This window comes from Malaya genurostris, chromosome 3 (genome assembly GCF_030247185.1).
Source record: "Malaya genurostris strain Urasoe2022 chromosome 3, Malgen_1.1, whole genome shotgun sequence".
In the NCBI taxonomy this organism is placed as follows: domain Eukaryota; kingdom Metazoa; phylum Arthropoda; class Insecta; order Diptera; family Culicidae; genus Malaya; species Malaya genurostris.
The window spans coordinates 157677611-157705535 of NC_080572.1; the positions used below are offsets into that span (position 1 = coordinate 157677611).

General features: G+C 37.6%; 1 protein-coding gene across 9 annotated transcripts in view; it reads left to right on the forward strand.

Annotated features, from left to right (window-relative positions):
- LOC131435059 (protocadherin-like wing polarity protein stan) overlaps positions 1 to 27925 on the forward strand; it is a 180703-nt gene that overhangs the window by 43393 nt on the left and 109385 nt on the right. For all 9 annotated transcript variants that reach the window (XR_009230431.1, XR_009230432.1, XR_009230433.1 and 6 more), the window contains exon 3: positions 12533 to 14455. Coding sequence is in view for 6 of the 9 variants with exons in the window: in XM_058602550.1 (XP_058458533.1) it covers positions 12594 to 14455 (1862 nt within the window). In the remaining 3 variants the exon portion in view is untranslated. The remainder of the gene's footprint in view (positions 1 to 12532; positions 14456 to 27925) is intronic.

A 27925-nucleotide genomic window follows, 5' to 3' on the forward strand; every position in this document is an offset into this window, starting at 1 on the left:
CGATGTTGAGATTGGTTGTATCGGCGAAACATGCTCAAGTAAGATGTAATTTTGCATCATTTATTCAAGTGTAACCCATTTGTCTGTATGCGTAACGATTTTCGTTAACCACTGCTATCTGTGTGTAGCTTAGACCATCACCAATTTTCACGGACTGCGTGATTTTTCTGCTGATAGGGACTGAATCTCAATAGGAGCTCAACATTGCCGTTCCCCATTATGCTTTGGAGCTGTTTCGTGGTTTGTGCTTTTCATGTACATTTTTCTAATAAGAGTATTTTCTTCCTCACTTCTGGTTGGGCCAAAGACACCGGCAGAAATTATACTGATATATAGAAGTAATGATTCGAGAGTATTTTTTTCAGTTCTACCTACATGAAATTTCCGGAATCGAATATTTGTTTTTGGTGCCAAGTCATAAAATTGCACGAAATGTCGAGATTTAGTGTCATCTAAAAAAAATTTTAAAAATCCACTTTCTTTGAGAGAAACTCTGTGAGAAAAGTTTTGAGCTTTCCGAAACAAATTTTTTTTATACCAGATGCCTTAGAATAACTTGAAGCTTGATTTTATGTAATACCGAAAAATTTTTTTAATCTTGTTTTTTAGATTTCCGAAGTAGATTTTTTTTTATTTTTAGATTTCCGAAATTGATTTTTTGTAGTTGTTTTCGAGATAACACATGCAGTTCTAATACATTTTGCATGATATTTCGATTTAAAAAATCTCACTTATTTTCGAAAATAAAAATTCCCGAAAAAATTTTTCGAAACTTCCTGAGATGACAATATAAACGGGAAGAAATCGTTCGTTGATAGTAATATCTTTGGTTATATGCAACACGTGGACAACTTGACAGCTTCCATACAGAGATGACAGGTTTACAGATTAATCTGTGTGACACTGATTTTAATAATAACAAAGACTTACACAGATATCGGGAAATCGATCACAAAAATCCGGTTAAAAAAGTCGCGTAGAAAAACAAGATATATATATATATATATATATATATATATATATATACATATATATATATATATATATATATATATATATATATATATATATATATATATATATATATATATATATATATATATATATATATATATATATATATATATATATATATATATATATATATATATATATATATATATATTACAAATCCCATAACAATTAGTTTTCTTGGAATATCATCAATTTTTCGAACTAGTGGAACTTCAATAGAATAAATACTTGCGAGTATTTTTACCTCTTCAAGATGGAAAAAAAGGTTGGTAAAAATATATAAAATCGATGATTTGCCGACACGTGAACAGGAAACATAAAAACGTGTACAAAAATAGGTAGAACTTAATCAAGAATATGTCTTGTTGTATTCAAACCAGCAACATAATTTCTTCCCCATTTCATCGGAAATATGTTCATTATATTTTAATAAAATTTTCAGCAGTGAGATATTCAAAAATAACTCAAAGTTGAAGTGATCTAAAATGTCTGGTATGAACAAGCATTAAGGTGAAATTCAGTGCCGCAAAAAGATTATCAAACGATTTGCTATTATAAATTACATTGAAGAAAAAATAACATTTATGTTTGTATGTACTGTACATGATCTTATAACTATTTCAGTTTTTTGTATCAGTGCATCACTTTAAATTCAAAGTAAGATAGCTGGCTATTGGTTTTATTCATGGAAAAGGAAGGAGACTAACATATAGAAATAGAATTAAATTGAAACTCAAATGGTCCTAATATGAAATGATACCCAGATAAATCTAAATAGCAAACGAAGATCAAACAAATTTTACCATAATATCATGTCTTGATGTTTCTGTGCTGTCGAAGCGATATTTGTTTGTTTGTTTGTTTGTTTATTGTCCAGTAGTGTAAGATAAGACATCTTTTGATTATTACTACCTCCGATTTCATCGTTCGCATATTCATTCTTATATCTAATTTTAATTTCTTATTCTAACAATTAAAATACTACTAGGTACTAGTTTCGATTGAAAAAATCGATGCAGCCAACTTTAAAAATTGTTTCCGAGGGAGAGCGTCTTACTGCAGGTGGCAACAAGTTCCAATTTATCACACCTCGAACAAACAGTGAACTAGCGTAACACACCGTTTTATGAGCAGGAATCACTAAGTTTTCCAAACGACGTCCTCGAGACTGAATAAGTTTTCCATAGAGTACAGCGGGGAACTGAGTTTTCTGAAGGAAAACGCAGGAACGATATGCATAAAATCCATTTAGAGTACATCCAATGAGGTTCTGTTGCAGATGACTAACGTGGTCATAGCGATTTAATCCATATACGTATCGCACACAGCAGCTCAATGCTACGCGTAGCTGGTTAAATGAGTTGGCACTAGGGGAGACATGAAGAACATCTCCGAACAAGAAATGTGGCAAGATTAATGATTTGAACAGTTTCAGTTTTGTTGATGACGGGGCGGTAGGAACACATCTGTACAACGATCGCAAGCTGGCATAAATTTTTCCGCATTGTTGCTTTATTAGTCTATCCCACTGCAAGTCACTTTGAAAAATGAACCCAAGGTTATTTGCGTTTTCGGACCAATCGATTTGTTGCCCGTTCAAGACAATCGAGGGTACTGGTAGAGCAAATCCGTTGGTTCTACGTCGCCGGTTAGTTATAAGTAATGCTTTGCTTTTATTTGGATTCACGTATAAGTTGTTTCGTCGAGACCAGATTTCGACTTGCTCAAGATCACTATTTATCATGGTTATCAGTTCACGCACGCACGGTCCAACCCGACCAACATAGAGTTGCACATCGTCAGCATAAATCTGAATCGAACAGTACTTCAATACCGTTGGGACATCATTTATATGGCAGCAGAACAGCAGGGGACCAAGAAATGAGCCTTGCGGAACACCAGACATAACATCAGCACTGTTTGAGTAACGATTACCCCAAAAAACGGTTTGCTTTCTTCCCGTATTTTCCTCAGGAAATACGGTGAGTGCTTTCCAGGCTTCACAGAACGGAGAGCCTCAATCGAGCTGAGAGTGTCCGTTACAATGAAGTAGTGATCTGTGGGCAAAGTGTCAATGATCTCAAGGGTATACTTAATTGCAGCTAGCTCTGCGATGTAAACTGAAGCTGGATCATTGAGTTTAAAGAAAGTGGTGAAGTTTTCATTGAATATACCGAAGCCAGTGAACCCATCGAGTTTGAAACAATTTTGGGATCACTTGAGAGCGTATGGGATCCGGAATGTATCGAAAAATACAGTAGGATTAGAAGTATCCAAGAGTTGAACACGGTTAGAAACATTTATATTATGTGCCATGTAATCAAAATACAGGGACATAAAACGGGTTTGAGAATTAAGCTCGACAAGCCTTTCAAAGTTTTCAATCACCATTGGATTCAAGATGTCGCATCGGATGAGCAGACGATATGAGAGATTCCAGAACCGGGTTTTCAACGGTAAGACGCCCGCCAGCACTTCAAGACTCATTGTATGAGTCGATTGCATGCACCCCAAGGCAATGCGCAAACAACGATACTGGATTCTTTCCAGCTTAATGAAATGGGTGTTCGCGGCGGATCGGAAGCAGAAGCATCCATATTCCATAACGGACAATATCGTTGTTTGGTACAACCTGATCAGGTCTCCTGGGTGGGCACCCCACCATGATCCGGTTATTGTACGAAGGAAGTTAATTCTCTGCTGGCATTTTTGTTTCAGATACCTAATGTGACATCCTCAGGTGAAAGCAAGCCATTAGTTTCGACCCAATTGTCTAGACGAAAGAGAATCATTTTCTCCAACAATTTCCGAATACAGGAGAGCATAGCAATCGGCCGATACGAGTTGTGGTCGGAGGCTGGTTATCCTGGTTTTTGAATAGCGATAACCTTCACTTGTCTCCAGTCATATGCACAGATAAAAATATTTTGTGAATTTACATCTATTTTCATGCACATATTTGGAGCAGGCAATTAAACATAAAATTACTCCACAATTCTGTACGTTTCAATACAATTTAATCACAAAACTAAGCGTTAATTGAAAGATACAGTTCTATTTATTTAAAATTCAATGCAATCCAATTTATTTTTGCATCGATGATGGGTTTCAATGAAATATTCGATTCAACCCATGTCTATTCCATGCTAATACTGATTTACATGTCGTGTAAATTTCATTATTTCTTTCTGTGTGCTACAATGTTACCCTCAAGAAACATGTTGAATAAATTCAATAAGCGTCTTTTAGCAGAATCAGGCAGATTTTTCAACAAGTTTAATTTAATTCTGTCTAACCCTGGGGCTTTATTGCGACATGATAAAAGTGCAAGTGAAAACTCCATCATTGAAAACGGTGTTTCGTTCGAGCTCGATGTTGGGACTTGGTATAACTTCTGTTGCGGGACAGAATCAGGGCACACCTTCTTGGCGAATTCGTATATCCAGAGATTTGAATATTCCTCACTTTCGTTCGCGTGATTACGATTGCGCATGCGTCGTGCCGTATTCCAAAGAGTGCTCATTGCTGTTTCTCTCGTTAATCCGTCAACAAACCGTCGCCAATAACCGCGTTTCTTAGTTTTAACCAAACTTTTCATTTTGAGTTCTAACGCCGAGTATTTCTGGCAATTTTCAGGTGTTCCGTTGGTTCTAAACGCGATGAAAGCTGATGCTTTTTTCTCTCTCAGCTCTGAGCACTCTTTGTCCCACCACGGGTTGGGAGAACGAATGTTAGTTTTCGCACCGGGTATACGTTTCGTCTGCGATTGAATTGCGGTGTCGAGAATCAAACCAGCCAAAAATGTATATTCTTCCTCCGGAGGAAGCTCCTGTGATATATCTAGTTTCTCAGATATCTAGCTCGCGTAGCTTTCCAATCAATGTTTCGCGTGAGATCATACGAAACATTGATTGTCTCCGATGGTCTTAGACCACTGGTGATTGAAACCAAGATCGGCAAGTGATCACTACCGTGAGGATCATAGATTACCTTCCACTTGCAATCTAACTGTAGCGATGTCGAGCACAGGGATAAATCCAGCGCGCTTGTGCGGTAAGGAGGTCTAGGATACCGTGTCATTTCTCCCGTGTTAAGAATGGTCATATTGAAGTTGTCACACAGATCTTGGATTAACGAAGAGCGATTGTCATCATACAGGCAGCCCCATCCCGTACCATGGGAGTTAAAGTCTTCTAAAACTAACCGTGGTGTGGGAAGATGTTCCATGATGTCTGCGAGTAGTCGATGCCCTATCGAGACTGTGGGAGGAATGTAGATGGATGCTATACATAGATCATTGCCTTTAATATTGACTTGGCAAGCAAAAATTTCAATTCCTGGTATCGAGGGGAGATCAATTCTATAAAATGAATAGCACTTTTTGATTCCTAAAAGTACCCCTCCATAAGAGTCGTCCCGATCCAGGCGGATAATATTGTAATTGTGGAAGTCTAGGGTAATGTTAGAAGTAAGCCATGTTTCACACATGCAAAATAAGAGTATTTAGCAGGTATTTGAAAGAATCAAGTTCTGGGATGATACTTCTGCAATTCCACTGGAGTACAGTGATAATATCCTCGATTTCTAATGATAAATTAGCCATTCAATGATACGATCGCTGAGAGGATGGGCCATTGTTCAGATAACTGTTTTAAAAATGTTCTTACTGTTGGTATCAAAGCAGTTAAAAGATTTCTAAGAGGATCAGTATTATTGAAGGCTGTTAGTATTCAGTCCACGATATCAGAGAATCTCAGCAATCCAGATTTTGTCTGATTTTCTTGCTGTGATTTGGGGTTATTAGGGTGTTTTGATACCCCTGGAAGTGCTGGATACTCCTTATTATAGTTTCCCAAACCTGCTGGAATTTGTTTCGGTTCAGAGTCAGCACCTTTCGTTTCTTTTTTATTATTCTGCGACGAAGACAGTCTAACGCCTTTACGAGGAAGCTTGGGAGAGACGGAGTTTGGTCTTTTCCTGCTTCCTCCAGGCAATGGGTAAAATATTCCTTCGCCGGGGTCGTCAGAGCTACCTTCATCAACTGGCAAGAGAGAAAACAGGTCCTCAGGGTGCGATGAAGCCGTTCTTTTTAATATTTCCGCGTAAGACCGCTTCGAACGCTGCTTCATGGAGACCTTTAGTTTTTCTTCCCGCTGTATGTACGTTGGGCACATCGAGAGATCATGAAGACTTCCGTCACAGTAAATGCATTTTTCAGCAGTCTTCCTGCAGCAGTCGTCCTCATGGGCCTCTCCACATTTACCGCATCGCGGTTTATTGCAACAGAAGATGGCCGTATGTCCAAACTGTTTGCAATTGGAACAGTGCATCGCCCGTGGTACATACATGCGTACAGGCAGACGAACCCCTCCCAGTACCAAATAATTTGGGAGCGCAGAGCCGGCGAAGGTCACGCGAAATGAGTCTGATGGGTAGGATTTACCGTCTATCGATTTGAAGTGCAATTGTTTGCATTCCAGTATTTTCACTGACTGAAGGTCGGGGTTTTTGAAACGGCCTACTCCGTCCTTCATCAGATCTTCGATTGTCAGGCTCTCATCACGGACCACACCGTCGATCTCCACAACACGAGACGGGATGTACACTCGGTACTCCCTCGTGAAAAGCTCACTAGCAGCAATCTGATTTGCTTGCTTCAGGTCGGACACGACGACGCGCATAGATTTTATTGCCGAGTAATGCTTTGTCAGATCTCGAGCAATATTCATAACTCGAAGAGATTTTAATATGGGCCGGAAGTATACCACCCACGGACCCCCCGAGCCATCGTCCTGATAAACTTTACGACGAGGAGTTGCTCTACTTCTTCACCCACATACGAGGAATCCTCCTCTGGACCATCTCCATCGCCATTGGTAGCCATATTTTGTGTGTGGGAGCAGTGGAATCTCCCACACTTTTGAAGGTAATAGAAAAAACAGAAGTGAAAACATTAAGAAAGTAGTAGAAAGAATAAAAAAGTTTTAAAGGCACTTAACTAATTTGGCACGATGAGCTGTTGGATGATTCAATCCTTCGTTCCTTTTTGCGTAACCTTGAATCCACCGGTCGACTTGTAGATCGCAAACAATTGCGGTGTTATTGCCCAATAGTGTTCGGTGAAACAAAAGAATTCACTGCTGCTACCGATGCGACGTCTCTGCACAAAACTTGCTTGGTTAAAGCCACAATCTTCGCTGCTATATTAGAGTGCTTATACTTCAGCCCTTGCTGAGATAAGCACCTTTGCCGATGTCGATTATAAAAACGCGTGTTTGCTTATCGAACACTCGTATACGAATGTATATGAGAGTTTGCAGCGGAACGAAAACAAACGCATCCATATTCCATCACTGAAAGTATCATTGTCTGTTATAATTTTATTAAATCTTGCGGATGAGCTCTCGTTGAAGTTGTCAGTGCGAGGGGAGAAATTTTGCTTGCTCTTCGTCACACAGAGGAGATGGACATCTCTGATAGTGAGAGTGTGCTTGAAGATAGTACCATCTTCAATATTCTCCATCAGGCTCGTTTCGGGTGACTTTTGCTGGATCTGTTCTTCCTAACTTCATCCTTCTGGACAGAGTTCGCTTACCGGTTCGACTTTTTGTGCCGCGGGTGATGAATTGCACCAACTGCAAGCAGTTGGGCCATACAGCCACCTACTGCGGCAATAAACAGAGATGCATCAAATGTGGAGCAGAGCATGTGGATAATTCCTGTGGTAAAAATGCCGAAAAGTGCATTTACTGTGTTCCACATGAATTAAGTTCATGCCCCACGTACAAACTACACGGGGAAAATTGAAGCGATCTCTTAAGGAACGTTCCAAGCGCACTTTCGCAGAAATGCTGAAGAACGCCGTGCCACCTATCGAATCGGTAAACCTTTACGATTGTTTGCCTTCTGATGAGATTGACTCCCTCAAGAGAGAACATCCTTTGCTATGCCTAGCGGTTCTAGGAAAATAAAGCCATCCTCATCTCCTAAACTACCTTGTAAAGGCCCAAGAATGTCCAACAACAATCAACAAAGTTACAACACGGGGAAGTGCTTCACAAAAACTGAAGCGAAATGCTCCTGGTCTGGCAAACTTAAGATCAGACTAAAAATTCCCATCACTTCCTGGTGCATCAAAAACCCCTAGTACCCCTAAAATTCAACTAGAGAATCAATCAAGTGCTGGACTACTGACTACTACTACTCTGATATTGTGGACTGTATTTTCAGAACCTTCACTGATTCTCTTAAAAGTATGATCATAACATTTATGCCAACAGTGAAATCATTTTTGAAGCAGTTGACTGCAACATTGCCCCTCCTTTCAGTGATTGTATCCTTCGATAGCTAACTCATCGAACGGGGTTGAGGATTCAATCACTGTCTTGCAGTGGAATTGCAGAAGTATTATCGTGAAAATTGACTCATTCCAAATTGTAATAAACTTCCACGATTTTAACATTATTCGCTTAGATCGAGATAACCCCTACGGAGGAGTACTTTTGGGGATCAAAAAGTGCTATTCTTTCTATCGAATTAACCTCCCCTCGATATCAGGTATTGAAGTGGTCATATCACAATGAAAGGCAAGGACCTTTGCATTACTTCCATTTACATTCTTCCAACAATATCAGTTGGGTTCCAATGACTCTGCGATATCGTGCAACTCCTTCTTGCGCCGACGTTAGTTTTAGGAGACCACCAGCAAGACCAAGTGCGCTGGATTTATCCCTTTGCTTGACCTCGTTACGTCTAGATTGCAATTGGGAGGCAATTCCTGATCACCACGGTAGCGATCATCTACCTATCGTAATTTCAGTCGCTAGGGGATTGAGACCATTGGAGAGAATCAATGTTTCGTATGACCTCACACGAAATATTGATTAGAAATGCTACGCAAATTCGATATCTGAGAAACTAGAAACAACACAAGAACTTCCTCCGTTTTTTTGCTGGCTTGATTCTCAACTCCGCGATTCAAGCTCAGACGAAACGTGTACCTGGCGCAAATGCTCACATCCTTCCTCCCAACCCGTGGTGGGACAAAGAGTGCTCATCACTGAACGCGGAAAGATCTTTAGCATTCAAAATGTTCAGAAAAAATGGAACACCTAATTACTATCGGAATTACACGGCACTAGACAAGCAAATGAAGAACATAGTTAAAGTAAAGAAACTAAGTTACTGGCGACGGTTTGTAGAAGGATTAACAAAAGAAATATCGACATGCACTCTTTGGAACACTGCTCGACGAATGCGTTACCAAAACACGACGAACGAAAGCGAGAAATATTCTAACAGCTGGATATTCGATTTCGCTAAAAAAGTATGCCCCGATTCTGTTCCGGAACAGAAGATCTCCCACGTCGCGATATCGAATACAAACGAAACACCGTTTTCGATGGTAGAGCTCTCACTTGCGCTTCTGTCGTGTAACAATAAAGCTCCGAGGCTAGACAGAATTAAATTCAACTTGTTGAAAAATCTGCCTAACTCTGCCAAAAGGCGCTTGTTGAATATATTCATCAAGTTCCTCGAGTGTAATATTGTACCACATGATTGGAGACAAGTGATCGCCATTCAAAAACCTGGGAAACCATCCTCCGATCACAATTCGTATCGGCCGATTGCTATGCTTTCCTGTATCCGGAAGTTGTTTGAAAAAATGATTCTGTTTCGTTTAGACAATTTGGTTTCCGCAAGGGCAAAGGAACGAAGGATTGTCATGCGTTGCTCACAACAGAAATTTAAATGGCATTCGCTCGTAAAAGAAAATGGCATCAGTTTTCTTAGACATCAAGCCCCCTTTGACTCGGTTTCTATAAATATCTTATGTGAGAAGCTGCATTAGCACGGTTTTTCACATGAATCATCGATGAATGTATCAACACACCTTGCACGCTAAGACAACTTGCCGACGGCAGCATTGTGTCTATTATAGGATCTAAAGCTGCCGATCTCCAAGGACCATAACAAGATACCCTCGACAACTTGTCGACATGGGATCTTCAAATGGGTATTGATTTCTCTACGGAGAAAACTGAACTAGTTGTATTTTCAAGGAAGCGAGAACCAGCACAATTACAGCTTCAACTAGGGGGTGAAACCATAGCTCAGGTCTTCACATTCAAATATCTCGGGGTCTGGTTTGACTCCAAAGGCACCTGGGGTCACATTAGATACTTGAAACAAAAATGCCAGCAGAGAATCAATTTCCTTCGTACAATAACCGGATCATGGTGGGGTGCCCGCACAGGGGACCTAATCTTGTTGTACCAAACAACGATATTGTCCTTGATGGAATACGTATGCTTGTGCTTCCGATTCGCGGCGAACACCCATTTCATAAAGCTGGAAAGAATTCAGTATCGTTGTTTTCGTATTGCCTTATGTTGCATGCAGCCGAGTCATACGATGAGTCTTGAAGTTCTGGCGGGCGTCTTACCGTTGAAAACCCGATTCTGGGATCTTTCATATCGATTTCTAATCCGATGCGATATCCTTAATCCGATGGTGATTGAAAACTTGGAAAGGCTTGTCGAGCTCAATTCTCAGACTCGTTTTATGTCCTTGTATTTTGATTACATGGCTCAGAGCATAAATTCTTCATCGAAATTCGTGGAATTCCGGATCACATACGCCCTCAAGTGATCCCTTATATTTTTTACAATAAGTTTAAAGCAGTCGACTGTGAAAAGGTGTTTTACACTGACGGATCAAATCTCAACGGGTTCACGGGCTTCGATATCTTCAATAAGGACATCACCGCTTCATACAAATTCAGTGACCCGGCACAGAATTAGCTGCTATTCAGCATACCCTTGAGAGCATTGAAACCTCGTCCAAGACCATTACTTCATTGTCACGGATAGTCTAAGTTCAATAGAGGCTCTCCGGGCAATGAAGGCAGAAAAGCATCCCCCATATTTTCTGGGGAAAATACGGGCATACTTGAGAGCTTAGTCTCGACGTTCTTATAACATTTCTTTAGTCTGGGTCCCTTCGCATTGTTCTATTTTGGGCAACGAAAAGGTATACTCATTGGCCAAGGCGGGCGCATAAAATGGTGAAATTTACAAAAGACCAATTTGCTTCAACGAATTTTTTAGTATATCTCGTCGAAGGACGCTCAAAAGTTGGCAAACTTCATCGAGTAATAGAGAGCTGGGACGATGGTTACACTCCATTATGCCGAAATTATCGACCTTGGTTCAGAGGGATGAATGTGGGTCGATATTTCATTAGTGTGATGTCCCGGCTCATGTCTAATCAACACATCTTGAATGCACACCCTTGGCGTATCGGCCTCGTGGAGAGCACTTGCACATATTGTCTGGGCATGTACCGAGTATTGTGGCGCCAGATCGCAGCTAATGGACTCCCTTTAGGCCCGAGGTATATCGCTCGGGGTTCCAGTACGAGACGTGTTGGCTCATCGAGACCTTTCCTATATGTTATTCTTGTACCAGTTCATAAAAATCATCAACTTACAAGTCTGATATGTGTTCTCTCAGAAACCTTTATCCCATTCCACGTGGATGTTCAAGCCAATGAAATAAAAGCAAAACTAGGCCTTGTTTTGTTGCAAAATGAACTAGTATTCATCAGAAAGCCTTCTCCTATCCCCCGATGATATTTCAGTTCAACCTGGACCCTAACATTTCGTGGATCCCTTAAAAGGAAACTTATTTCCACTGGAACTTCACACCAATAAATTAGTTAATTGCAGTGTTAAAATTTTTGTCAGTGTTAATGAGCTGAGATTAGTTGCGTCCATTACCAGGGGGCTCCTTATTGAGCTTTTTGGTGTGGGGGAGTGTGGTGGGCAATTTCGCTTTCTTACCCCCTTTTCCAACAACATTTATTTCTCTCTGTTTCACTCCGCAAAATTCAGCACCACGGAGGGCCACACCAGTCGATGATCAACATGCGGGCCACCCGCCGGGTTCTCATTGCGCGGGGGTATTTCCCGCGGATCTACACGTAGTATGCGACCAACATCGGTGCGTACCAACGTCACCAGATTATTTCAGCATACAAGTTCCAACCGACCAGCCGCTGTCGATGACCAGTTGGAGACTAGATCACGAAATTGAGGAAATTACTCTAATTTTAAGTAGTAAAAAAAAACTCTCGTAAAATTGCTCACCCCACCCTACGTTCACTCCGAAAAACTGATGTAACTCGATCAAATGAAGAGATAGGAAAGTGACTTTTCCAGCAAAATTTCTCAAAATAAAATTTTCTAAAACTTCTCTGTGATCTACTATTATTTTAAAATTTAATTAAGCAAGTTAGATTCCAGATTTCAATCCAAATTTGAGCCACTCTAATGACATTTAACATCAAAAGATGCGCTAGTTTATTGCAAACAACTGCAAAAAAATAATATTTATGAGAAAATATTTTTATCTCGCTAATTTTCCATTTCGGACCACTGTGCAATGGTTTACACTAATAGTAGTATTTGTAACTGATTGCAGGTTACTATTCTCACGATCTTTTTTTTCCATTTCAGAACTGATCAACGATGGTATGACGAATCATAGAACAACACAAGTTATTTTGATTTACTCAAAATGAAGCTTCCAGAAACTCGAGCGGCAACTTTAACACTAATCGTTATTCAAGTACTATTAGCTTTATGGCGATGCGTCAGCGGCTATATGGTTATCGTCAGTGAAAGTGATGAGCCTGGGAAAATAGTTTTTAATGCATCAGTGTACAAACTTGGATCCGAGCGGCATTATAAGATTAATGCACATAAGTCCGCCCATTTTGTTCATCATTTACTTAAGGTTGACCCGCATAATGGACAAATCTGGTTGAGGAAATCTTTGAAATGTGATGGTATCTATTATCCTAACTTATTCACGTTTTATGTGGATTCTACTTCAAATAGACTTCGAAGTATAGATTATTATAGCTTACCATTACGTTTATTCATCGCTGGATCAAATTGTACGGATGATAAGGTTGCCGAAGGCTTTAGAAAAAATTTCGAGGAAGATGACACAGGCTACAATCGAAGGCGAAAACGAACAATAGACGAACATGATCTACGAACGTATGGCCAATACCTGGGAAGTAATAATGCTAATTACTATACCCAACATTCACATTCAGTGACTAACTATACTGCCTTTCAAGATGGTGATATTCTTTTTGATAATAGCAAGAAAAACAAACTTCGTCATGTAATAATTGTAAGAAAAAAACGTGGAATGATTGAGCCGGGCGAAGAACGAATGCACCGTCAAATTAACGACGCCAAACAGTGGATATCAGAAACGTATGCCTCCTATGCCATCCACACTACAGATAAATGGAACAAGATTTGTCTAAAAAAGTCTCAGTATATTAATTCAATAAACTCATTTTTGCCGAAAACTGTTTTGCAATATTGTTTCGTGAAATATTTAGACGTTAACGATGGTAGATTTAAAATCGAGACTCTATCAGGCGATTTAGTAGTTTCTGATGATCTATGCATATCAGAATCGCTATGGAAAGTATCCGTTACTTATAATGTAAAATGTGATCGTAGGGATATCATTGACGCAGACCATCGATTAAAGATAGTTTATCATCATCATGAACTGAACGACACAGATATAGCGAAACGTGTTAAACGAGAACTTAGAAATCAAAGCCCTTATTTTGAGCAGGCATTATACGTTGCGTCAGTGCAAGAAGAACAAACACCAGGCACAGCAATCACAACAGTTCGTGCTCGAGATCCTGAGGATTCTCCTGTAGTTTACTCAATGGTGTCGTTATTGGATTCCAGGTCACAATCAATGTTCAAAGTAGACGCGCGCACGGGTATCGTAACTACGGTAGCTAGCCTTGATCGCGAATTAATGGACGTTCATTATTTCCGAGTGATTGCTACTGATGACAGTTTCCCACCACGATCAGGCACTACCACGCTTCAGGTTAATGTATTAGATTGTAATGATCACGCCCCAACATTCGAGTCCGAGGAGTTTCAAGCCAGTATTCGAGAAGGAACCAGTGTAGGATCGACCGTTATTACCATTCGTGCTACGGACCAGGATATTGGTAAAAATGCTGAAATCGAATATGCTTTATTAAGTATAAGTAGTGATGGTGCTATAACTGTTGACCAAGACGAGCAGGTATTCCGAATAGATGCCCGCAGTGGAACAATATCAACTCGCAGTGCATTGGATCGAGAAACATCGGATGTTTATACAATCATTGTCAGTGCCACCGATATGGCCACCCCTCAGATGGAAAGAAAATCTGCAACAGCAACAGTATTGGTGAAAATTTTAGACGATAATGACAACTATCCACAATTCACCGAAAGAACGTATACTGTGCAAGTGAAGGAAGATAAATGGGCAAATGAGAATAACGTTATCGCACATATTCATGCTACAGACTCGGATCACGGAAATAATGCCGCTATTAGGTGAGTAGATTTTCAGAATTCTCTATCTTGAGGCGCTGTTCTTCAGCCGCTGTGTACTCCCGTTGCACACGCATCTTCCTCGATTGCTCACAATTTGCGAGTGCGAGGTTTGCCTCATGATCTCTTCCAGCTTCATTGCTGATCCTTGTTCTTCCAGCTTCTTTGGTAATCCGGTGTTTTATAAGTCTTCCAATGTCCATATGTTTGTATACCCTGTATAGCTCGTGATTCATGCGTCACGAGCGTTAAATGATTTTACTTGGATATAAATACTTTGTTTACATTATGCCACTATATAGTAAGTCTACACTTTTCTTGAGTAACGTTGATAGTTTGAAAACAGAAGAGTTCTAGACGTGTTACTTGCGAATGTAAAATGCGTTTTTTTTATAAGTGCACGTAAACTGTCATTTTTATTAATACCATATTGGGAGTTTAGAGAAAAAAATTTCTATCCAAGCAAATTAAATTTTGAATAATATACAGTCAACTTATGCTTATTTCGGTTCTCGAAATGCTGGTCCTTAAATAATTTCGACTGCATGCTATAACGTCTTCACAGGAATGGAATAGCTGTGGTAAGGCTTTCGTCTGAATGAAATACAGAAACTGTAAGTAAGTTGGAAGTCAAACTAAAACTGAGCCAGCTCATCTATTTCCAAATAGTTTTATGCTTATAAATTAACATAGTGTGAGTGTGTCAAAGCACACTGTAAATTCATACTAGTTACATTAATTTATGTTCAGGAAATAAGTTCTAAATCGAATATGCACTGAAAGAAATAATCATCTGAAAGCGGATATAACAGCTCTTTTCCCTTAAAATAAAATTCAATAATTTGCCTGAACTACAAAACTGTAAATTCGAGATCGACATAAATCGACAGTTTCCTTTTAGTCTTAAACTTAAATGTTTGCTTAAGGCAATAGATATTAACAAATATTAATATTGACCTTATATCCAGCGAAATCAATATACAAAATCTTCGTTCATCCTTTTCGTCCTTATTCGTTTCGATCGCCGAGTTTGGCGAATAGGTGAGTTCACCTCTTCTAGTCTTCTTTTTATGCCTCTTCCTATATCCTCCTCCACGAATCCCTTAAATTCATCTTTGCTATCATCCTGTCTTTCTTCCATCGTTGGTTTCAAATCCGAATTGGAAATAACCACATTCGGTCTCATTGCCTTATTACTCCTGTCTATTCGTATTTGGGTGCGATGCGCCAGCACCACGACGTTTCCAACAATAATCTGAAAAATATGATGAGAATACCTTTTAATATAACTTGCTTTGATCCTATTTGCATGATTATGCGGATTGTGGTTTTTATACCACAATTCGTCTCCTTCCATCAGTCTATCCAAAGAGTCAATAGCTGACTCCTTCGGAAGATAACCAACATTGATTGGAATATCCTTCTCATCATCATGCGATTTATTTAAAAGAAATTGTTTATAGTGTTTTTTTGGATTTAGAAGATCGATAATTGTTTTAGGAGCAAAAGAAAAAATCATACCAGACGGAAAATTTCCATCTGTCGTCGAGCAATAATTTCTATAGTTAATCAAAAATGAATTAATTTGGTCCTCTAAATCTAATTCTTTAATGTCCTGGTCCAATAAGAATTTCTTTAGTACGTCTTTTACCGTCCTTACTAGTCTTTCCGCCTGTCCATTACTAGCAGGGTTGTAAGGGGGACTGTTGAGAACCTTAATTCCTTGTCTTTCAAGAAAATTAGTGAAAGTAAAAGAATTGAATGGTGGGCCTCCGTCTGAAACCAAAACATCCGGTAGGCCAAATCGTGCAAAAAATGCTACGAGCTTTTTTAAGACTTTATTACAATCCGTACCTCTTTTCATCCATTCGACTTCAATCCATTTGGAGTAACTGTCCACAACCAACAAAAATGTGTGATGTGTGAAATGAAAAAAATCAATATGTATTCTACTGAATGGTCTTACAGTCGGTGTCCATTTAGATACAATTTTCTGCTTAGGAACAATAGCCATACCATTGCATGCTTCACATTTCGCCACAAAATTTTCAATATCAACATTAATTCCATACCAGTAGACAAAACGCCTGGCCAGTTGTTTCATTTTTACTATTCCAGCATGGTTGGCATGTAAGTGTCTTAAAATTTCGCTCTGTAACTTTTGTGGTATTACAACCCTGTCTTGATACAGCAAGCACTCATCTATAATTTCTAATTCATGTTGGTTTGAAAAAACATTGACAAATCGTTTGTCAATTTTCTCCGGCCAACCCCTTTGCATAAAAATAATAATTTCCTGCAAAAATTTGTCATTTTTCGTCTCTTTTGCCACTTTAGGACAATCTACTGGTAATTCTTTACTGAAATTGATATTTTTAATTAGTTCAGCGTCAAATTCCTTCGGCACCGTCTGTTCTAATGGAAAACGCGAACAGAAATCAGCGTTACCCATTTTAGCAGAAGGCCTGTACCTTATATCGAATTCGTAAATTGATAATTCCAAAACATAGCGTTGTAATCTCGTAACGAAAATCGAATTTTTCCCTTCTTTCCCAAAAATTCCTACCAGTGGTTTGTGATCTGTATATACAACAAATTTTTGACCGTATAAGTATTTATGAAATTTTTTTATGGTACACACCAGTGCTAACGCTTCCAAATGAAGAATTGGATAAGATTTTTGAGCATTATTTATTGAAAAGGATGTGAAACAAATGGGTTTTTCCAGTCCGTCAATTAAATGAGCAATTACTCCACCCAAACCGTATCCCGAAGCATCAGATACCACTACCAGTTCTTTTTTTGAATCATAGAACTCAAGAAAATCGGCAGACAAAAGAGATTTTTTGCTATCCTCAAATGCTCTACTACAGTTTTCATTCCATTCAAATTTTACGTTATCTCTCAAAAGATTGTACAAATGATACAATTTTGAGGACAAATGAGGGATAAACTTGTGGTAATAATTAATTTAACCCCAAAAAAGATTTGAGTTCAGAAACATTTTTTGGTATTTTAGCATTCTGTATGGTTGAAACTTTATCTGGACATGGCGAAAGACCCTTATCGCTGATTATGTGTCCAAGATAATCCAGCTCTGTCACAAAAAACTTGCATTTCTCTAAATTTACTTTAATTTTGACTTTATCCAATCTTTCCAAAACTTGATATAACTTCTTAGTACAATCTGCCATATCAGCACCCGCTATTAAAACATCATCTAAGTAGCAGAATACGTATTCAATTCTCTCTAACACCTGATCCATAACTTGCTGGAAAATCGATGCACTAGAGGAAGCCCCTTGCGGTAATCTGTTATATGTGAATAGCCCTTTTATAGTATTTATCACTACAAATTTTCGAGATCTGCTCGACAGCAAAAGCTGTGTATATGCCCCTTCTAAATCGAGAGCACAAAAACACTTGCAGCCTGCTAATCTAGCGAATAAATCCTGGGCTGAAGGTAAAGGATATGTATTTGGGATGATGCATTTATTTATTGACACCTTGCAGTCAATAACAAGCCTGATATCGTTATTTTTCTTTGTAACAACAATTACTGGGGATGCCCACTCACTAGTTTTTAATGGAGTAATTACTTTTTCTCTTTCTAATTTGCCTAAATAATCTAAAACTTTCTCCCTAAGTCTATAAGGAAGGTCATAAGCTTTTTTGAAAATAGGTACGCTGTCTTTCAAAGCCAAATCAGCTTCGAAACCGTCTATAGGAATTGAAAAATTTTTAATAAAAACGTTTGGAAACTTTTGTTTCATGTCATTTACAATTGACACACATTGATTCTCGTTTGACACCACATTATTAACAGACAATTTATCCGAAAAAAATTTTCGCCAACCAGAAAAAAATAAATCCAACCAAGGACGGCCTAGTAAAGGAAAGAAATCATTGTCACAGTTTAGCACTAGCAGTTTCATTTTTGCTTGTTTCCCTCTACATTTGACCATAACGTTAGCCTCTCCCTCAATATCAAGCTTCGCTCCATTGACAACTATCAATTGCTTGTTAGATTTCGATAAGGATTTCTGAAAATTCGAAAAATACTGTCTTTTTCCTATCACCGAAACTGATGATCCACAGTCTACCTCCATTTTAAAAGGTTTACCTTCGATTTCTAAATTTATTAAACATGGATTGCTCATGCGATTAATAGACGACACGAGCATGCATTGTAGTTCACCTGAATCGTTCTTGTCTTCATCGCTGTCCGAAAGATTGGTATCCAAACGACTGAACAAATCACTCCAGAGTCTACAAATTGAACCGTATTCTTGCGAAGGTTTTTTAACTTGAAACACTTTCTCTTCAAATGTCCCTTCACGCCACAAAAATCGCAGACACGGTTCTCATTTCGTTGTGCATCTTGTCCACTCCTCCATTCAGCGGGACGATATCCTGTAGAATAATGAAATCCACCCTCCTTTCCCCTAGAATAGCTATATGGTCTAAAACCTAAACGATTTTTTACTGAATCTCTATTCCTGGCTGGCCGTGATTGTACATCTTCCGCTCTGGCCCGAGAGAACGTTGCTGCCAGTTTCTCCAAGGTTGTATTTCGCGGTTTTTGAATGTCATTTTTCATATAAGAAATTTGTTCTGCCTTTGAACCAATTCCCAACGATCTGGCATTTGCCCCTGCCATCTCCCATGTGGCTATCAACTTTTCCGCTGAATCTAGCGTCAAGTTTTGCTCATTGAGCAATCGTTGTTGGAGAACCTCATCCCGCAAACCGGCAACGATGCGCTCACGAATCGCCTCATCCTTAAAATTTTTAAAATTGCAAAATTCCGCTTGCAACTTGATTGCAAGTACAAAATCCTCAGCCGTTTCGTCCGGATGTTGCTTACGATTGTTAAATTTGAAACGCTGTATTATGTCAGATTCAACCTTATCAAAACGTGCTTTAAGTTTTTCAACCATTGTTTCATAAGCAACATCCGCCAAATTGCTGTTAGGAAACAATAACTTCAATTTGGCGAAAACTGATGGGCCACTAAGGGTTATAAAATGAGATTTCTTTGCCTCTTCCGCAACATTGCTCATTGCAAAAAAATAACCGAGACGTTCTATCCAGTCCGAAAAGGAAGCTCCTTTTCTATAAGGCTCAATCATGGCCGCCATATTCATTTGAGCCATCTCTATTATAAAATTGTCACACAAAAATAAAACAATAGATGTAAAACAAAAGATTTTCGCTTACCAAATGTATCCTTCAAGGTTTCCGCCGCCAAATTTTAGCGACCAAACTGCAACACTAATCCCAACAATGGAATATATTTATATTCTTCAAAAACGGGAACAAACGCTATCCAACCAATAATCTTCCTCAGCCAGTTAGCTGGAAAATCTTCCTGCGTTAATTATACAAGAAAATTCACCGTTAATATCAATATATAAAAAGTCGTAATAAAAATATACAGATATATATATATATATATATATATATATATATATATATATATATATATATATATATATATATATATATATATATATATATATATATATATATATATATATATATATATATATATATATATATATATACATATATATGTATATATATATATATATATATATATATATATATATATATATATATATATATATATATATATATATATATATATATATATATATATATATATATATATATATATATATATATATATATATATATATACATATATATTTTTTTAACAATAAAAAAAATGAGCAGGACTCTACAGATTCCCGCGACCTGTCGACAACACTCACTGGTCAAAATAACTGCATTACCCTTAAAAGAAAACGACGCCGCCTAACTAGGGATGTCGCGTTTTTTTAAATACTCGATTAGTAAATAATCGAATACAACTTTTCAAACTAATCGATTTGCTTGATTAATCGTACAGGATTACTCGATTAATCGATTAGCTTGCGATTAAGCATGACTAAATTTGATGGGCGATCTAACGTTGTGTTTCACTGCTAGATGCGTACGTGTGCGAGGATGATGATTGCAATATTAGCTGTCAAAATACAAGGGAAAACGAATTTTCACTTGTAAAATCCTTTATAACTTACATACAACGTCATTTTTTCAAGTGAAAAGTTAATTTTAGTGTGAGAAAAATCAATTTCTACCTATGTTATTGTAGCAGCACCCAAGATTCTGTTTTAAACCATGCATATTTTCAGATCTGATCTTAGCATGCGAGAAAAGGTTATGTTGATAACTTGGAATGATTTTATTCGTTGCGTACATTATAAAATATTACTTGAAAGACCGCACAGATGCGCAAAACTAAGCGAATATGCGATATTATGATGAGGAATAGTTTTTTACTAAGAACTAATTCCGGATCTCAATATTGATCAACATATCATCTTATAAAAACAAAAATGATTACACGAAACGAAAGAAAATAAATTTTCTAACATTTTAAAATAAACAGTTCTTATAATAAGGCCTAGAATTCTACAAAATAATTGAAATTATATACGGAAATATCAATCTTAAGAAAGGTTCAAATAATGAAACATAGATGGCGGGTCAGGTGAAATTAGTTCTACGTTCGATTGTCAATTTTGTTTAAGTCGATTTGTTGTTTCAAGTGGTGCCAGATTGTTTTCGAAACAACTTACTTATTTCACGCACAAAAATTAAACAAATGCCTAGTAATTAGAATGAATAGATATTCTAATTTGAATCAAATATTGGTCTCGTTTTTATAAACACCAATAAGTCACATGGCAAAATTTTCTTTGAGGAAATGCAGGCGAACTATTCAAAATAGAGCATATTTTTAACGACTAAACGAAAAGGAGAACTTTTCTTCTTCAATTACTGTTATGATATACACTCAGCCAGTACATAACAGATCTTCAAGTAAGTGGCAGGGTTCTTAGTGCCTTTAAAACAAACACGACCTATTTTTGTAATAAGCACAATTTATTTGGAGCAACTATGTCCTCGATTGAAGTAATAACATTCGAGTTTGAATCTATTGATTTGATGTTTGATGAGCAACTAACCGTTTCATCGATTTCATTATACTGTTTTTTTCCTGAATGAAGTTTAAATTACTTAATTAGGCCCTCGGTCCTCGTACACTAAGATTACTAGAAATCAATAAATCAATTTGAGGTATATAAACTCAAACACTAGTAATATAAACTAGTAAATATGTATATAATAGCTTTTAATCAAAATATGGCTCTTTCAAACAAGAACAAACTAAGAAAATCAAAAAATCACTCGAAACAATATACATTTGCTTGTTTGTTGCGAATGATATCCTATGTAGCAAACATAATTTACTATTCTCATCGTTTGAATAGTAAAATACTGTTAAAATCATAGTTTTGAGTAACGCAAAGGTTTATGTGACAAATCATATCCTTCGAAAAGGTGAATGTGAGAGCATGGAACTAAAGCTTTCAGAATGTCAATTCAGGAAATTTGAATTATCTCAGGTTTAAAATTTTTAAGTAGACGATTTATGGGTAAAAGATTCAAAACAATTTTGGTTTAATTTTATTAAAAATATTGTGCGATTAGTAATATAAATAAAGAAATGTCAATATTTTTGATAAAAAAGCAGTGTAAATATTTTTGATGAACCAGATCTATTAGAATAAAAAAAATCAACAGAATTTTAAGCAGTTTTTGATAACTGTGTACAATGAAAATCTGTGCACATGGCATCCATTAAAACCTCTCAACTCATTGACAAAATGAAACGAAACCAAATTTGAGGAATACAATTGAGAAGATTATAATGAACATAAGTGAAACTGGAGTCATTTCTTTCATTTTATTGTATTGTAATTTTCACTGGCGGTTAGCAAAGACTGCGATGCGCCAAAAAGCGACAGAATGCCGCAAAGGAAGCGAACCTGTCATTCGCATCAATTCATCCTCTTCGAGACCCCAAGTCACAAACATAATTTTTAAATTGGTATTAATCGAAATCTTTGTGTTCACCTATTGCTTTACTTGAAACACTTTCGATTTTAACTAAAAAAATATACTACTATAAAAAATTGTATATCATCTCCTTTAAAATTAAAGTCATCTTTGACAGATACATATACTCATTGAGGCTTCAAATGAACAAATAAATATTTCTTGTCGTAAAAGAAAATTGCATGTTGAATCTGTAATTGCCCTTGGTTCACCAGACGTTTTTTTTCTAATCGATCTAGATTAGATGACTGTCTGAAAAAACTTCGAAAACCTCTAAAAGTCTGCAAAACTGCATAGTTCGCTAAAAAAGAAAATTCATCAAATTCACATAAAATCTGCAACTTGGTATCTGTGATTCTGACGCTCATTATTTCGCAATTCTGCGACGATTCCGTCGCATTCTATGCTAAGCTGAAATTCACAATACTAATCGAACCAATAATCGTAGGAAATTAATCGATTACTGCGATTATCTGAAATAATTCAATCGATTAAATTTCATTCGATTAACTGTGGCTTTACTCGATTATTCGATTAATCGATCGATATTACGACATCTCTACGCCTAACAAAATGGCTATCGCAAAAGAATTTTTCACTTTTGATTCTTATCACTGCACTTTTTCCACTTGTCAAAAAGCAAATTGGAACGTGTACTTACTGTTGTAGCCCACGAAACAGGTCAATCCAAAATAAGTTCTTAACACACGGTGACCTTTTTTTTTACTTTTACACGTGCTGCTGGGGAACCCGAACTGGCGTTTCCTCCAAGACAAAATGAAGTAACCGTCCTTTAACCTTGATGCCACCTGCCTAATATCAGCCTACAAAATCACGTGCACCTGAACTTTTTCTCGTCGCCACTTATAACGTCTTCACAGGAATGGAATAGCTGTGGTAAGGCTTTCGTCTGAATGAAATACAGAAACTGTAAGTAAGTTGGAAGTCAAACTAAAACTGAGCCAGCTCATCTATTTCCAAATAGTTTTATGCTTATAAATTAACATACACTCTTACCAGCCGCTACCTAATTTTGGGTCAAAACCTACCCAAAATCAACTAAAGTGCATCTCCCCAATTTTGGGTAAGGAGTGACGACCTCAAAATTTAGGTAAATGTAAGTTTAGTACAAGTGTTATGCCATAAGAAAGCACACTATCCATTTTTACCGATCAACTCAAAGTTTGAGTAGATATCGACCTAATTTTGGGTAACTTATAGAAGAGCTCGATTATGAGTGAGTTCTCCTCAAAAAATAGGTAGAAATGATTTTCAGTGTAGTGTGAGTGTGTCAAAGCACACTGTAAATTCATACTAGTTACATTAGTTTATGTTCAGGAAATAAGTTCTACACTGAAAATCATTTCTACCTATTTTTTGAGGAGAAATCACTCATTGTCGAGCTCTTCTATAAGCTACCCAAAATTAGGTCGTTATCTACTCAAACTTTGAGTTGATGGGTAAAAATGGGTAGCGTGCTTTGTTATGGCATAACATTTGTACTAAACTTACAGTTACCTAAATTTTGAGTTCATCACTCGTTACCCAAAATTGGGGAGATGCACTTTAGTTGATTTTGGGTAGGTTTTGACCCAAAATTAGGTAGCGGCTGGTAAGAGTGTAAATCGAATATGCACTGAAAGAAATAATCATCTGAAAGCTGATATAACACATGCGACCAAAGACATCTTAGTTGCGATAAGAACATTTATGTATAAAGTGACAAGGAAAAGAGTGTGTCCATGTTCCTGCGTACCAGAAGAGCGTAAAAGTGCTATGCAGTATTGCGTCACCTCTGAAACTCGCGAGCAGTGCTGGGAACGATGATGAAAGTCGCATGTGACAGCCATGAGCTAGCGCAGCGTGAATGTAACGGCGACAGTCTTACTTGTATTGGGCGATGAATGTAACGAAAGAATGATAATCGTCATTAGGATAGGAAGCATTTCCCTATATCTGTTTATTAATCTTATTTTTGTGTATTACATCAACATTTTACAGTGTTTTGACCCTTTGGCCTTTCATCTTTGTTGTTCATACGTATCGTTATTAATAATAGGTGTTTTAGTTACTCTTGTTTTACATACTAATGTTTAATCATAATTTTTTTTAATTAGTATGAAAATATCTACCTACTTATAACTATCCCTAACCTAATACGTACAAATTTTGAATTTTTGTATTACAGAGATTGAGCACCTCTCTTCAAATTTCGTGCAGTATTGTTCGAATTTTTGTTCTAGTATATCCAGGGATGCCATCTCATGTACTTCACTAGTCCTTGTCCAAGGGGGTAGATTTAGAGTCATCTTTAAAATCTTACTTTGAATGCTCTGAAGCCTAAGTTTGTGCGTTCGTGCACAGCCCCGCCAAACGGGGGCTGCGTATTCAATTGCGGGGTAGATGATTTGTTTATATACAGCCATCTGGTTCTTTAGGTACAGTTTAGATGTTCTACAAATCAGCGGATACAGGGACCTAATGAGTATGCTGTATTTTTGAACGATTTTGTCAACATGTGACCTGAATATCAGATGTCTGTCAAAGGTTAGTCCTAGATAGATAACTTCGTCGGACCATTGGATGACCTCTTCACCGTATCGTATTCGTCATTCGTCTGATGGAACAAGTTTTGGAGATCTTGAATGTGGAAACAAAATGACCTGAGTTATTGCTGTGCAAGCTTCCGGCCGAGCGGTGGCGGAAGAGGAATAACGAAGAGGATGTTTCTTTCAGTTCTATACGGAGTAACACTCTCCAATTCGGTTTCTCTTTTATGTCATTGTATTGATTCATCTATTCACAACACTTCATGGTGATCTCGTCGAATATATGTCTCAACATTTACTTGCTTACATTAATAAAAGAAGTTATTCTTCAACACATACCTCTGTTGTCGTATATTATCAACATTACCCTGACACGAGCAATGGTTGTGTCTAACTATTTTGTTCTTCTCGCATATGAGTATCGAACACTGCACATGAAACTGTTAAATCTTCACTCATTACAGCAATCTTTCACTCAATTCTTTAGATGCCTTCAGAAATCTATTATATCCCATTATAAACAATATTCCTTACTTGATTTTGAGGTCACTTGATTCTTTAATGCCAATAAGGTGAAATTGAACCATAATACAAAATTATAATGCGAACCATTTGTGTAATTTCGGCGAACTACCTCAAGCCTCACAATGCACACTATGTACACTGTATCTGAACTGGCTACTAACTTGTCTACGGGCCGACGCCCGAGACTAACGGATATTTTCCGTGCACTCTGAGACTGAACTGCCTCGAACTCTTCCCAACTAGGGGTTTTTTAAGCTCCTAGCATTTTCTTTCGGGTGAAGCCCGAAGATTTTAGTACAAGCCGAGCTTGTGATTTCAAGTAGGAAGTTCATCCGATTTTCTCCCGAAGTTCTACCGAAAGCCGGAACCACTGTCGCTAGGCCAGAGGCAGTGTCCGTAAAAATATAACTTTGTTTTTACAACATTGCCGCGCTGACTAATGCCCGGAACTGTCTATGGTTTTATAACAATAGTTTTTGTTTTACAACATTGCTATGCTTATTAATGCCCGGAACTGTCTATGGTTTTATAACAATAGCTTTTTTTTGTTTTAAAACATTGCTACGCTTATTAATGCCCGGAACTGTCGATGATTTTATAACAAAATTTCTTAAACATCGTGGCACTGACTAGTGCTCAAAAATGTGCACGCTTCGATAACAAATTTTATACTTGGAGGTTGCAGCTACGCTGATATGAGAGTTTCCTTCACATTTTCCTACTTTTTCTACAATATTAGTAAATTCGAAGGAAAATTTGCTAAGGGCGCTGCATGCCCCCTTACTTACTGAGCTTGATGTTACCTGAAGGGTAGACATCAAGTCGAATGCGCTGGATTATAACATTAAGGTTTGTAGCTGGATCACAAATTTCCGTATTTATAATTTTTTTTTTCATTTTGGTTATACGCAAATTAAATTCCCTAACCTTACGATGGTCCGCGTGTGTGTGTTCTCCTCTGACGCCACCCTGTCCCATGGTATGCTTCCCTTGTTGCTTTATCTGTGGGGGTGATCGAGCGGTTGCTAGTCTCGGACTCTGGGTTCCGTGTCGTTCTCGTTCCTAATAGCTCGTTCTTCTGTGTTGGTGATACGTATTAGGGCTTCTCATTGTTTATGTACTCGCTTCATTGGGCATAGTTGAAAATTGACCGTTGACTCCTTTGCATTTTGGACATCATTGGGATTACTGTCAGTAGTAATATTGGTATTCTGTATTGTTGCTTCTCATCCTGGCTTCTCGTTTGGTACAATGTGTTGAGGCTCCTAGCAACTTTTATGCATTGCATTTGATTTCGTGGTTATCTTCTTTGTAGTGTATTTTTAAACAACCAACTGTTTAATTTTTTCACGTATTAATAAGCTTTGATTTTCCAATAATTGTTTATCGTATTCAGCTGAGCTTTGACGATGCTCACTGAATAAATTATAGGGTAGCAGTTTGTAACGCTGTTGCATACCCGCGCAAGTCATCTTTAACTGTGTTGACTGCATTTACTTCCTTCTTGTTTTGTTATCATTTGTCTTTGTTGATGTAGCAATTTGTAACGTTGCCATTATTTTGATTGGTTATTACGTCTTCCATGTTAAACTTTTCCGCAATTTTTCGGCCTCGATTTTTCAGCTCTGCTGTTCTTCCTTCTGACGTCTTGGTGATTCCCCGGTTCCCTTTGTCTTCAACTTGCCACCGCATCCGATCACACCCTCTCGTTCTCTTAGGTAGCTTGGCTAAGCTACTGACATCCTTCCTTCTGCGACGACTATTTTCGGGCACACACACAGTTTGGGACTCCAAAAAAAAAACTCCTATTCGTTTTGCATGACTCTGTGCCTTTAGTATAATCATTTTTCTATTCTATGATTGTTATTTATATATATATATTTTTTTCTCTTAATAATCGCATTGTGCATCATATTCTCTTATATTTTTTTCGTTATCATAACTTTGTGCATCGTAATTTTTTTTTCCATTATCATATTTCTTCTTTCTATCAGTTGAATCTATTTTTTTTTTCATTAAGTGTTTCTGCGATATATTTATTTGTCTATATGTTGTCTCGTGTACTTTTCCATCAATCGAGAGGTTTTTATGTTTACTTATATATATATATTTTTTTTGTTGAGGTACCTTTAACCTGTAGATACAGGTCGACAACCCGTCTGTCGACAATACGTCTGTCTGTGGATATACAATTGTTGTTAAAGTTGCGGCATGCGCATGCTTGTTGCAGGTTATAATGAATTTTTCTAAACCTTTTTTTTTTCGAAATTTTTCCCGCAACTGGCTTCTATGCCGTGTTCATTTTAATGGTGTCTTACCATCCTTGCCTCCATAGATTCAGAAGTCGTCCTTCCGTTCTAATACTGGTCGGTTGTGTAGTACTCATGCCGCAGCTTCTCTCCCCCACTACTTGAGCTGGTTCTTTCGGT